The sequence below is a fragment of the Lissotriton vulgaris genome, unplaced genomic scaffold, assembly GCF_964263255.1.
Source record: "Lissotriton vulgaris unplaced genomic scaffold, aLisVul1.2 SCAFFOLD_1600, whole genome shotgun sequence".
In the NCBI taxonomy this organism is placed as follows: domain Eukaryota; kingdom Metazoa; phylum Chordata; class Amphibia; order Caudata; family Salamandridae; genus Lissotriton; species Lissotriton vulgaris.
Genome location: NW_028247114.1, coordinates 328,806 through 342,911, shown reverse-complemented (window position 1 = coordinate 342,911; position 14,106 = coordinate 328,806). Strand labels below are relative to the sequence as shown.

At 46.9% G+C, this 14,106-nt stretch overlaps 1 protein-coding gene across 1 annotated transcript in view; it reads left to right on the top strand.

Moving 5' to 3' along the window:
* Positions 1 to 14,106, top strand: part of LOC147665626 (AP-1 complex subunit gamma-1) — a 521,863-nt gene that overhangs the window by 208,156 nt on the left and 299,601 nt on the right. Inside the window, exon 4 of the mRNA XM_086949636.1 lies at positions 7,052 to 7,193. Within this exon, the coding sequence (XP_086805762.1) occupies positions 7,052 to 7,193 (142 nt within the window). The remainder of the gene's footprint in view (positions 1 to 7,051; positions 7,194 to 14,106) is intronic.

Genomic DNA, 14,106 nt, shown 5'->3' with positions numbered 1-14,106 from the left:
GTATATGGTAATGAAGAAATGGGAGGAAAAGTGAAATTAATTAACTAAAAAAACATTTTCTGCTACGGAACTCGGTCACTGCACCATCTAAAGTAATCACCCCTTCAGAGCTGAATGAAAATTACCCACCTCAAATGATCAGCTGCCAGATGGTCATTCACTATACATTTTAAAACCCAAAAGATTAGGGGCAATTGTAAAATGCAGTTGTGTCCACGAAACCATTTTTTGCTTAACTATGCAATAAGTCAGTTAATTCCGGCAATTTTTTCTTTCTTCTCAACAACAAACACACACAGCCAATGCATTTTGCTCCACACTTGAGCCTTTTACAGTCTGCAAACAGGTCAATAAAACACATTCATACATTGGTTACTATAACATGCATGAAGAAACGTTGAGACAATACTTTAGACATTGTATAAACGCATAACGTAATTAGAACCAAACCCAGAGAAACTACATATCAATGAAATAACGGAAAAAATTGGTCTGGTGATCCTAAATATAATCACCATGTTTGTTTCCGTGTTAGAAAGCATATATTGTTAGACAACAAATGAAACGATAGAGGAGGCAAAAAATCAACAATAAAAATGTCATCAAGTGGGGAAGCCAGAACTGATACCAGGTTTTCTGGTTTCATATTTTGCAATACTTCCACCAGATGAGTATCTCTTTTCTGCTTTACAATAGATGTTACTGGCTTGACTTGAATTCTTGGTGCATGAAATTAGAGCGCTGGTGGCAGACAGAAGTCATGTGAAGGCTCAGTTTGTTGTCCACAACATACATCCTCTTCACCCCCCACCCCATGCCTACCTTTCATCACCCCAACCCTTGCACTGCTGGCATCAGTGGGGCCCTCGGGCATGCCACAGACAGTAGCTTGTGGCCCATGGGGAAATGTTTGTGAATACCCATGCATCAGAGAAACCGGTTACTTACCTTTGGTAATGCTCTTTCTAGTGGGGACTCTATTTAATCTCCGATTCCTCACTGCTGTCCATACTCTCCTTTCTGTTGAATGGAATCCTTAACATCTTGAGATCCAAAGTTCGAGATTGGCATGTTGTCATTGTTTATTTATTTATTTTTTTAAACCTTTATTGTGCAAACATAAGCGTACAAATACGGGCCTACAACCAATCAGGCTGGCCACAACACATTACGGGTGCACAAAATCAGGATAGAAATTCTCCAGCAGTTCCTCAGCATTCTACGAACAATCAGCAAACATTAAAAGGCCCAATATAACCGCTAGGAGCAGGATAGGAGAAGGTTAATTTTATAATATAGTAGGAAGTATAGCAGGAACCATCACAACTGTTAATGTCCGAATTCCTATGGCGGGCAGTTGGTGAAGCAGCAGTGCAGAGGAGCAGTGAGAATCAGAAAAGCAACAATTGGCAAAGGTAACGCATAGTTCCCCCTTTTCAGGTCAGTTCCCACCGCTGCCCTCCGTCCACCCGTCACCACTTGAATATGTGCTGGTACCAATCAAAGGAGTCAAACAGCAACACAAAGTTAGCCATCCGCTATACTAACCCAAAGAAGGGGAAAAAGAAAGGAAGGGTAGAAGAAGGAACGTGAAAAACAGTGAAGAAAGAACGCAGCGCCGCAGTGCGCGCCCCATGAAGAATAAGGCAAAAAATACTCCAGACCCTCAATCAGGGTCGAGGCAAGTAGGACGTGTAAGTGTGCTATCATTATCATTAGCGCGAAGAAGTCGTGTCCTACACTGCCAGCGAAAATCCCATGGAGTATGCGTGCGGACACAGCGTCCCGATAAAGAAATACAAAAGAGCCATAGAACTAAGAAAAAACGAACAATATACAGACCCCATCCCACCCACACCACCCTGCACCCCTGCAGAAGGCTACGGCCTACCCCCCCGGCAGCGTGCCTGTCGCCCTAAGTAGAACCCGAAATACAGAAGAATCAGAAAGTAAGGAAAGAACGCTACAGACAAAAATAGGAAAGAAAGGGGGAAGAAAAACCAGTGGGAGAGGAGATATGCAATCGAACCTTCAGCTCCCACCCCCCGCCTTAACACAATTAGAAGCCACATCAAGATGAGATCGACACGAACTCAATCATCAGGAACATGAAAAGGAATTGGTCATACTGTTACAGCTGCTAGCAGTCCTCATCTCCACATATTAATTGGCAGTCCGCCGAGGCGAGTCCATCTCACCCCTGTCCTCTTCTTATCATTACTTTAGTACACAGTAAAGGAGAATACTGCCAGCAGTTAGGCACGGAATGTAAATAGGATCGGAACAAGGCAGGCCAAGGGTGCAAAACAGGGGATCCAAGTCTCAAGCAGCAATACAAACAATGGCGGCCGCGGACCGAACTGGCAAAGAGCAACTTCAAGAGCAGCAGACAGCGTGGGTGCAGTCCCGCCGACCAAAGGGGGAGGTGTCCCTCACGGAACAACCATGGGACCCCCTCAAAGCAGTTTGGGTCAAAAAACCGCCGGATACCCCAGCAAGACTGACCTGGACGGACCCCAGCGTGGGGCCCTCTCCCCCGTCCACCTCAAGCAAAACCTCCTGGAGACTCGAGGCAACAGACATATGAACTCCCAAATGAACGGCGGTCGCATTCCCTTCAACAGCCGGGGGAGACAAATCAGCACATTCACTCGGTCGGGCCACATACATGGGGGGCTGCCCAACAGGCCCGGCGGCGGAACTGTTATCTTGCACAGTTGCGGCAAAGGCCATGGTCGCGCGCCAGGAACACAGGGCGGCGAAGACCTCGCCAATCGTGGGCTCCCTCCCACTCTCTTCAGCCGATGTGCAGTTCGACAGACCAGTGTCGCCGCCCTCAACAGGTCCGAGACCCAAGGCGCCGACTGCCATTTTGTCGGCGTAACAAGGCCGCTCCGCTCCTCAACCCCGGTCCGGGCCGTCTAACAAGGCCCAGCGGAGTCTCGCCGGGTCCCGCTAATGGCAATCTTGGTGCAGAAAGATGGGTCGCCAAGACACAGGGGGTAGCAGGCGCCACCGTCTCATGGGCGCCGCCCGCCGATTCCGGGCTAAGGGCTTCAAGATGGCCGGACAGGAGAACAAAGGGGGGGACAAGCCTCCCGTACGGTCAACCCCCGTCCGAGGGAGGCCGCACCTCGCAGCTGGGCCCCCGGGCCACCAGACCGGGCCCGGTCAGTCGCCACCGGTCCAACCGCACAATGGCCTCTTCAGCCGACTCCTCTCCTCCACCAGGGGTCGGCGTCGATACCCCGCTCCGGCCGACCGTCGCAGGCGAGTCCCCGGCCTGCACGCCACGGAGGCTCCGGAGCGAACAAGGGCAAAGCTCAAGATCCGCGGCACCCAGGAGCTCCCGGGACAAACGGTGAGTGCAAGCAGCCTTTCATATTCCCATATTTCGTCGAATGTGTCTCCTTGGGGCAGGATAAAGTACAGGATTTACGGTTCAGGCAGGAAGGTTGACGGAGCCGAGCTACAGTGCGGCCATCGCGGTCGCGAGCTTGGCTCCTCCCCCCATGTTGTCATTGTTAATTTGCTTGAAGTATTCCTTGTCTGCGGCATGAAAGAGAAAACCTTCGGAAACTCACATTGTACAGTGGTGGCGCTTGCATGCAATTCTGCTCAGTCACTTCTGTGGCAGTAATGTTTACCAACAAGTCTATGTGCAACCTAGTAGCGTGCAGGAGCATTGCTGGAAAATGTCTCTGAATCCAGTTTGTCGCCTGGAAATACTCTAAAAGTGAGCACTCTGTAGAGTATTCACCTGGAAGTGGGTACCTGACAGTAGGTATTTTGTTCTTTTAGAAGGCAGCCTTTTGTTGGTTGTCATCTACACGCTTTGATCTGAGCAGCAATCACTCTGCACCAAATCGAACTGTGCTTTCATAGAAACTCATAGAATATTTTCTGCCTCCCTTACCAACCATGAGATCCACTTGTTTAGTGTGCAAAAGTTAAAGGTTGATAATAGTAAATTAGTTTGATTCCAGTAAAACTATGCAAGGAGTGCCACTGCTAGGTAGGTTTGCAAGGTGTCTATTCTTATGGATTACGTCCTTCAGAGCATACATTGCCACCTCCTTCATGTTGAGATAGGTTTGCTCATGTTCCTAGTGCATGTACCCATTGAACTAATCCACCTGACAGATGATGCGTTAAGCTGTGGCCTTTCTGCTCCTTATTCCCTGCTTAAATTTCAGTAGAGTACATAACATGATGGAAGTCTACAGGTAAATGAGCAAGGGTATGGGACTAAATGGTAAAGAGGTATCCACAACAGCTTAAATAATGTTGTACTTCCATTGATTTGGTCCAAGTGTTACCTGTTCATACAAGAATTGAAGATCAGCAGGAATTCGAATAGGGGTAGAAGGTTGATTCAATGTGTGTCTTTTACTTCGTTCCATTTATGTATCCGCTGAGTGATTTGATTAATTTGGTGATCTAAAATAATACAATTCTAAATATGTTATTAGATCCAGGATAAAATATTCAGATCTGTTTCATAGTTCTTCCCCTGCCTTTGTTGCATGACTCTCTGGCCAAAGGATAACCCTTTTGAGAGTTTGTAATATGATGCTTTGTTTTTTCCTGATGCCTTAGATATTAGATGCGAACCCCATACCAGTAAAAAGAATACTATAGATAAATGTTACAATTTTCTTTGTTTCCTTTGGTAGGTGATGAGCGTTACTGAAGGGTCTTCAATTATTTTCTCTGAATCTTAAGACCACCATCCTAAGTCTAATGGTCTCTTCTTTTTTTATAGATAATTTTAGTAACTTCAGTAGCCAAGGAGGTTGGTGAGGTTCAGGCCACATATCCTTGTCGTTATATTGTGTTTCATTTGGACAATATTGTCTATTGAACCACCACCTTATTTCATTCTTGTACTTGTAATTTTCTTTTTCTATTTTTACTCACTTCGTTATGAAGGTTTACCAGATGTGTTGCCCCATTATTATGGGATGAATGACCTCACTCAAAGGAGCCTAATTTTTTCATCTTCTGTGAAAAATGTCTAGGAGTGTGCTAGTTTGCTTATTCTTTGATTTTACGAAAAAATATGACCAAGGCTACTCGCTCACTGGCTTCATGAGTTTTCTACTTTAACTAGTGAAGCTGTATCAAAAGACTTTGGGTTGGCTGTAAAATACTGGTCACATTTTTTGACCAGTATTTGTGTGACTGATGTAGCATTTTGCGAACCGACCTATGTACTTATAAATCATTTCACAAAATAATGATTCCTAGTGCTTCACAATTCAACCTACCTGATGAATAATATTGAGGTAGGTAGCAATTTGTGACTCCCTACGAATCATAACCATCACAAGGATGGTAGCTTTCTGAGGTCAGCAGGACCACAGTGCATCCCGTTTTCTTTAAAGGAAAACAACAAGATGCATAAAATATAAACATTTTACTAACATTTATTAAGTGTAGGCAGTAGTCCAAGGGACCCCCACCTACTACCGACTCTTAACCCCTTCACAGCTGGGCAAATTTCCCTGCTGTGCTTGGGGGCACGCACAGCGCCCCATGCTCATGACGAGGTCAGCTCGTCATGAGCCACGGTGGTAGTGTGCTCATGACGAGCTGAGCACGTCATGACCACACCTGTTTCTTTAGAACGCTCGCTCAGCCGGGGAATTTGCCCAGCATGCGAGCGTTCTAACGGTCATGACGAGCTCTGCTCCTCATGAGCACAGACTCGAAGGTGTTAAAAATGTTTTTTAACCTCTTCCCCTTTGTTGAATGCGTCACTAATATCTTTCAGTAGTGGGTAAAGACTGAATTTCAGTCTCACAATAGTAATACATACCAATCTGATTCAGTATTTGGAAGAGATGCCCTAAAGATGCTCCTTCCAAATACCAAATCTGTATTTTGCCGTAAACTCAAATTGTGATTCTGCAACGTTACAGAATTGTAATTTGGGTGTCCTACATAATAAAAATGTTTTTGCTGTTGCAGACGGCCCGATTTTATGAATCTGCCAGTTTGCGAATGCTAAACGGGTTCATACATTTGGTCCTTAATCTTCGAGGCCAAATGGCTTCTGTTGCATTGTCCAGAAACAATCTATGGATCATACTTTGTAAAGCTGATACTGACTGACTGAAATATTTGTAGAGCGCACGAATGCCGCTAAAGACACAGAGAGAGGGGAGGGCAGGGGGGCAGATCGGTTTAGTTAAAGAGCCAAGTCTTTAGATCTTTCCTGAAGTTCGTTTTAGATTTTTGGGCACGAAGTGCTGGGGGTAACGAGTTCCAGATTTTAGCCGCCTGGTAGGAAAAGGACTTCCCCCCCCCATCGGGCATCTGTTTATCTTGATGGAGCAATATTGGTAATGAGATCCCAGGGCTGATGCTAGATTTGAGTGAGTAGTCTTTCAGAATTCTTGGCTTTCTCAGCCATTCCTTGAAGCAAAACGTTTGGCTTGTGTTTGATTTAGGAGGTGGGTCCGGCAGAGATGATGAATGTATATTTAAATATTGAGAAGTAACGGAAAATGTTTAATTGATATTGGCCAAGAGATGGAAATAGACGTAAATGGTTGCTCCAGTGTTCTGGGAAAGGACTTAGTGGAGGGCTAGGGAAGTTACTGCTATCCAACCCTAGCAAAAATAAAATCTAGATATGTTAGGATGTATTTATGTTACCGTAGCTCTATATTAGACTGCAGTTTAATCCTGTAGGTGCAAGTATTTGACCAGTCTTTTGGACATTACTAGTTACTGCTACTGGTGTGCCTCGGTGTGGAGGAAATGCAAAACATACATATCTAGCAATAATGCTATTCCTACTATTACAAGTTGCCCACATTGTGTGAAGTGTAGAAGGGTGTCGTTTTATGATGCATTTCAGCATACTTGAGAAGGAACGGGGAGGTGAAAGGTTTCTCCTCTATGAAAGTATGTTGTGAGATATATTATTGAATAGTGGACTTAAAGATGTGTACCCATTTTGTCATTCATCAAGCCAACATCTATCCATCGTTCATGGTACAGTTGTTCCTTATCTAAGATTGTGTTGTTGTTTTCTTTGCAGTGACCTTAACCACAGCACGCAGTATGTGCAGGGGCTTGCACTTTGCACCTTAGGTTGTATGGGCTCTTCTGAGATGTGCAGAGACCTTGCAGGAGAAGTAGAAAAGCTGCTCAAAACGTCTAATTCTTATTTAAGAAAAAAGGTAATGTTTGCCAGCTTCTTACCACATTAAAATGACCTGCAGGACCTGACTCAGTGATTTATATTCTATGACACAGTATAATGTTTAGCTCTTCTGCAACATTTTGCAAAGTACATTTAATGTTGAACGCTGCAACAAACTGTACTTGAAAATGGTATTAGAAACTGCATGAGAATATATCCTGTAAGAAAATGAAATGCAATGAATGAAAGGAATTACTTTGCAAAGATGTAAAATATTAGCGGTAGGTTGCGAGTGTTATATATAAGAAAATGAATCTATTACCGATTATGTGGTCCATCAGAGAATCAGAAGATTAAAATAGTCTTAGAGATTACGTGAGTTTTGATTATGGCCTGAAGGCTGCAGAAATCTTTACTGAATCCTTTTTTGTAGTTTGGGGATTGTTGTAGTAAAGGAATGTGATTAAGTCGCCCCCAGCTACCCGATATCGGATTGTTAACGCACGTGCCATGTTGGAACAGGTGCTGTCCAGTGAGAAGTGAGTGAAAACTGCTTTTAATAATTCAAACTAAATGTAAGGGCCCTGGGAAGCTCATTGGTGGTTTGCTTAATGTGAAATGTAGGATGACATTGTGGAATGGACTAGAATACCTTTTGACAGTGAACTGTGAACTCACTTTGTTTTTAGTGAGTTAGGGGTTAGCTGGGTAGTATAGTTGCGCAAGCAAAAGTCATATAGCTCAGATCTGACTGTGGAAAGTAGGAATACCAGTGTGTACCTGTATGGTACATAACATTGAAGCCTGTGGGCTCCATTCTGGAAGCACAGGATATTGGGAGGCTAGGAGAGGTGAAGTTTCCATCCCCCCAGACAGGAGATGTGTATTGTTGTCATTTCTGAGGGTTCGGTGGGAGCTCACAATGAAGGAAGGGGAGCAGAGCATCCTTAGTGCACATTAAGGTATCTTTGATTCCAGGAAGAGTTACTGGTCAGTGGGGTCTGGGTTCGCTGTCCGGGAGGTGGGAGGGATTGATAAGGTTGGTACTGAGAACCATGGATTCTTGATAAAAAAGGAAGCTTAGGCCCATTAACCTTTATTTCAGTGGAGGCTGACAGCCAGGTGTGATCCTCTGTTACTCACTTGGTCTGTGGTCTGGGTCAGTCCGAATTGCAGCCAATCCTGGTGTGGCAGACTATCTCTTTGACAGGGTAGTACAGAAAATAGGGCGACTTCAAGGAAGTTAATAACCACCACAGGAATATCGAAGGATCAGACACTAAATCACATTTATGTCTGGATTTGGACAATAAAGGTGGTGAACCGGAGACCCTAAAGTTGTTCAGCAGCACTGTTCAACATGAGAAATCAGATTGCCATGGCTACTAGCTCCTGGAGTAGGAACAAGGTATGCTGGTCTCCCTGCTGTGTGATGGGGCCATCACCCAAGAGGTGAAGATCACTTGCCCTGAGCTTCAAGCAGCAGCCTTGTGCCTGCCTGGCAAAACCAGTGGATTATGTGAGGGGGAGAGTGCCTGGAGGGAGTAAGTGAACATAGCTTGAGACACCGGGCCCAGTCGGAACTGCTGCAGGAGCGCGGGCTACCTGCCTGACCTTACCAGAGTCTGCGACCTCTCTGTGAACAGGAGGGGTGCCACTGTGAAGTGTGACCTGTTGCTTGAGTGTGCGCCAAAGTCAGTGATCGGGAGGCAGACCACTGAAGTGTTGGTAGTCGCCCAGGTAGGAAAGAATGTGTAAGTCGGGCTGTTGCCCTGATTAGTCATGCCAAGGAAGCCAGGGGGAAGACTTACCGATTGCTGCAGTAGCCAGGCAAAAACATCCAACACAGACAGGGACTGAAGTCAGACACGTCATCTCAGAAAGATCTCGAGAGGTTGTGGGCTCTCAGGAGACCGGCGCTTGCGAAGGAGCGCGGTCCTCCCCGGGAATACTTGTTGCTGCTTGGTAATACCGTTCCAGGCAGTCGTGCTGCTGGGGGCTTGCACAATCTTGGCATCTAAACACTGCTAGCATTGACCTTTAAGGCGAGGCATAGACTTTGTTGTGTGGGGACTGGTGTGGGCCACATCTAGGAGTCTCCTTAGTATAGAAGGGGGAATAACCAACTCCACTAGCTAGTAGATTTACGTTGAGGCCCTGCAAACCTCCATATCAAGCAGTAACATTTCTCTGCAGCAGGCACGTTCTCCCGTTAGACTATCCCTTCCCCGCTCACCTCCAGCCTTTCCTCCCACCTCCTGTCATTTCAGCACACACTAAAAACATCTGTGCAGAAGTGAGTTGAAATTTTAATCAAAACAGTTTACACCGTTTGAAAATGTCACGTATATTGATGGAAACAATATTTAAATTTTGTCTAGTATTGAATTTTTGGTCTCGCCTGCGACGCAGTTCGAAAACTCTGTCGCCAGCGAGATCCTTCACTCTGTATACCAACACTTAGCTTGTGAGCTACAGGTAGCTCTCTAGGTTCCAATAAGTAGCTCTGCTATGTGCATCCTGGCCAACCAAACTAGAAGCTTTTGCTTTGTTGCATATATGTACACCAACATCGAAAGTATGTATTCATTATGGAAATCTTTTTATTTTCAGAACTCGTAAACTGATGTTTGGAGAAAAATGCCTGAATTTCCTAAATTTATTTAAAGCCGAGATTTGAGTCATAAATCATGTTGTGTTGGGAAGACCGAATACTAATATTACCTTGATGTCAGGGGCAGTACTACCATTGATGTTATATATTTCTCACATAGAGACATTCTACATTGACAAAGCCTTTTTTAGGTCTCGCCCTGGAATTCGCATCCGAAGGATGCGTCCAGGGTCGGAGACTTATAGCTGCCTGACACCGGGGAATGAGGGACACAAAACTGTGACGAGCGTGGATTGAGCTGCGTGCACGCGCGTCAACATTCACGCATGCGCACATCACAGCCGCGCACATCACAGTCACAGCCACACCTCCTCCCTCCCCCCCCCTTCGCCGCCGCCGCCGCACCTACACACACACACACAGAGCAGGCTGTTCACAACACATGCACACGCAGGCAGACACTAGCGCACACATACAGACACACACTACACCTCCCCAGGCGGCCCCCCCCCCCGCCCGCCGCCGCCGCCGCCCCCCAGCCGCCGCCGCCCCCGCCCCCCCAGCCGCCGCCGCCCACACACGAGAGTACACGCACAGACAATCCCCCCGCCCCGCCCCGCCTGCAAGCTCTCACTTACCGGCTCGGTGTGCAGGTTCCTGGGCCGTCTTTTGGCACGCCGCAGGGGTCTCCTCACCACTCGGGAGCCCCGTGTTGCCTCTGTTACCATGCAGTCTGCCCTCGCTCTTTCGCCCGGTCTCTCTGAAGCGCCCCGGGACTTCAGCGTGAAGCCTGCATGTTTCGGACGTCCTCCTCGGCAGTTACTTCCTGTTTCTTTGACGAGCCCCGCCCACGTCCAAACAAAGGCTGCCTGACTTCCAGAGTGCGCCCGCGATGAAGAGACGGCCATTTTGTCAGCACACAAGCACCTAGCACTGTGTTTATTTGCATACTGGACTGTCACTGTGCTTTCGGTAACGACGTACAGCTTCGGAGACTGCACACGTTGTAAGCATATTGTGGTGCACGTACAACAGACAGCTGAGTGCATAATCAATCTATGTGAGCAAAGAACATGTTTTCATAACCCTTGCTATCCTTTCCATTTAATTGTTTTGTTCCATTATTTGATTACATTTCCTGATATTTGACAAATGATTTCCGTGTACATGCAGAGGATTAAGCAATTGCAGTGAAAGGACACGCTTATGATGCTATCGCTAATTCTGTGGTTTTATGTATGTCCTGGTGAAATTTCTGTTACACAGTGTAATCTCAGTTAATTTCTGGCATTTGCTTTACATTTGTGATGAAATCATGGCAATTACGTGATTACACCGTGACCAGATCAAGTAAAGAAGCTTCTGTTCGGGTCAATATCCCATGGCATAAACACAGGAAACAAGGTTTGCAAAGAGAACGTGTGCAGATGCTGTTCGTGCACGCGTGATTTTGCGACTTTTTCTTAGTGCAAAATATGTCCTTGTATCCAAGAATGAATGCGAGGATGTACATGGCAAAACAGCTGCCAAATGCTGGACCGATGTTTTTTTGTTATTTCGTGTACTTATTGAAGAATTCCATGTATTTTTTGCAAAAGAATTTACGCAAATATCGCACACTCCTAATATTATATTACATTTCCTATTAATTATCACACACCATTTGCACACAATTGCTAAGGTTATTCTTTCTGAAGGATTTATCTTCATGTTGGGTTTTTTGTTTTCATTATGACGGAAATGAACCTCAACTACGCAGCTAGGGCATGTTTAAAAAAAAATTATTTCTGAATGCAGTGCACATTTTGTGCCTTGCTTCTCTTGGAGCGTGGGGACGCAGAGCCTACATGGAGTGGCTGTATAAAGGACATAGCACCACTTTTTATTGAATAGAAGGTCAATATTTTATTAAGCGTAACATGAGCATACGTGCATAGAGGATGGGCTGGTGGAAGGCTGGGAGAGAATTACAGGCAGTGATGCGGAGAATTTCCCCGTGTTCGTTGATTACAGTTTCCAAGCAGCTGTGAGCACCAAGAGATTACGGTGCGTCCGCTCTTGTTCCTTGAAGACTCTTACTCTAGCGCTCTCTAGTTTGCTGTCTTGCCTGTGGGCATTTGTCCCCAGCCAGATTGCATCTTTAATCTGTGTGGTTTCTGCATGTCGTAAACTCTATCCCAATATTAATAGCTTTTTCGTTTTTTTTTCCTTTCTAATTTACATGCGCTTAATTTATTTCATGCCAGCCTTTTAAATCAGAAACGCGCTCCGATTAAGGTCCATTGAGAGCTTTACATTACTGTTGCATGTGTGAGTGCAGAGTGCGTGCAGAGTGACAGTGAGTGCAGAGTGCGTGCAGAGTAACAGTGAGTGCAGAGTGAGTGCAGAGTGAGTGCAGAGTGACAGTGAGTGCGGAGTGACAGTGAGTGCGGAGTGACAGTGAGTGCAGAGTGACAGTGAGTGCAGAGTGACAGTGAGTGCAGAGTGACAGTGAGTGCAGAGTGCGTGCAGAAACAGTGAGTGCAGAGTGTGTGCAGAGTGCAGAGTGCGTGCAGAGTGACAGTGAGTGCAGAGTGACAGTGAGTGCAGAGTGACAGTGAGTGCAGAGTGACAGTGAGTGCAGAGTGACAGTGAGTGCAGAGTGCGTTCAGAAACAGTGAGTGCAGAGTGCGTGCAGAGTGACAGTGAGTGCAGAGTGCGTGCAGAGTGACAGTGAGTGCAGGGTGAGTGCAGAGTGCGTGCAGAGTGACAGTGAATGCAGAGTGAGTGCAGAGTGACAGTGAGTGCAGAGTGAGTGCAGTGACAGTGAGTGCAGAGTGACAGTGAGTGCAGAGTGACAGTGAGTGCAGAGTGACAGTGAGTGCAGAGTGACAGTGAGTGCAGAGTGCGTGCAGAAACAGTGAGTGCAGAGTGCGTGCAGAGTGACAGTGAGTGCAGGGTGCGTGCAGAGTGACAGTGAGTGCAGGGTGAGTGCAGAGTGACAGTGAGTGCAGAGTGACAGTGAGTGCAGAGTGACAGTGAGTGCAGAGTGACAGTGAGTGCAGAGTGCGTGCAGAAACAGTGAGTGCAGAGTGCGTGCAGAGTGACAGTGAGTGCAGAGTGCGTGCAGAGTGACAGTGAGTGCAGAGTGCGTGCAGAGTGACAGTGAGTGCAGAGTGCGTGCAGAGTGACAGTGAGTGCAGAGTGACAGTGAGTGCAGAGTGACAGTGCGTGCAGAGTGACAGTGAGTGCAGAGTGACAGTGAGTGCAGAGTGACAGTGAGTGCAGAGTGACAGTGAGTGCAGAGTGCGTGCAGAGTGACAGTGAGTGCAGAGTGCGTGCAGAGTGACAGTGAGTGCGGAGTGACAGTGCGTGCAGAGTGACAGTTAGTGCAGAGTGCGTGCAGAGTGACAGTGAGTGCGGAGTGACAGTGCGTGCAGAGTGACAGTGCGTGCAGAGTGACAGTGAGTGCAGAGTGACAGTGAGTGCAGAGTGCGTGCAGAGTGACAGTGAGTGCAGAGTGTGTGCAGAGTGACAGTGAGTGCAGAGTGCGTGCAGAGTGACAGTGAGTGCAGAGTGCGTGCAGAGTGACAGTGAGTGCAGAGTGAGTGCAGAGTGACAGTGAGTGCGGAGTGACAGTGAGTGCGGAGTGACAGTGAGTGCAGAGTGACAGTGAGTGCAGAGTGACAGTGAGTGCAGAGTGAGTGCAGAGTGAGTGCAGAGTGACAGTGAGTGCGGAGTGACAGTGAGTGCGGAGTGACAGTGAGTGCAGAGTGACAGTGAGTGCAGAGTGACAGTGAGTGCAGAGTGACAGTGAGTGCAGAGTGACAGTGAGTGCAGAGTGACAGTGAGTGCAGAGTGCGTGCATAAACAGTGAGTGCAGAGTGCGTGCAGAGTGCAGAGTGCGTGCAGAGTGACAGTGAGTGCAGAGTGACAGTGAGTGCAGAGTGCGTGCAGTGACAGTGAGTGCAGAGTGCGTGCAGAGTGACAGTGAGTGCAGAGTGCGTGCAGAGTGACAGTGAGTGCAGAGTGACAGTGAGTGCAGAGTGACAGTGAGTACAGTCACTCAGCACCACCACATTATCACTCAGAACCACCACAGCACCACTCAGAACCACCACAGCACCACTCAGCACCACCACAGCATCACTCAGCACCACCACAGCACCACCACAGCACCACCATAGCACCACTCAGCACCACCACAGCATCACTCAGCATCACCACAGCCCCATTCAGCACCACCACAGCCCCATTCAGCAGCACCACAGCATCACTCAGCACCACCACAGCACAAATATGTTCTCTCAATGTTTCAAGCTTTATTACAAATGTCACAAAAAGATGTTAATATTTC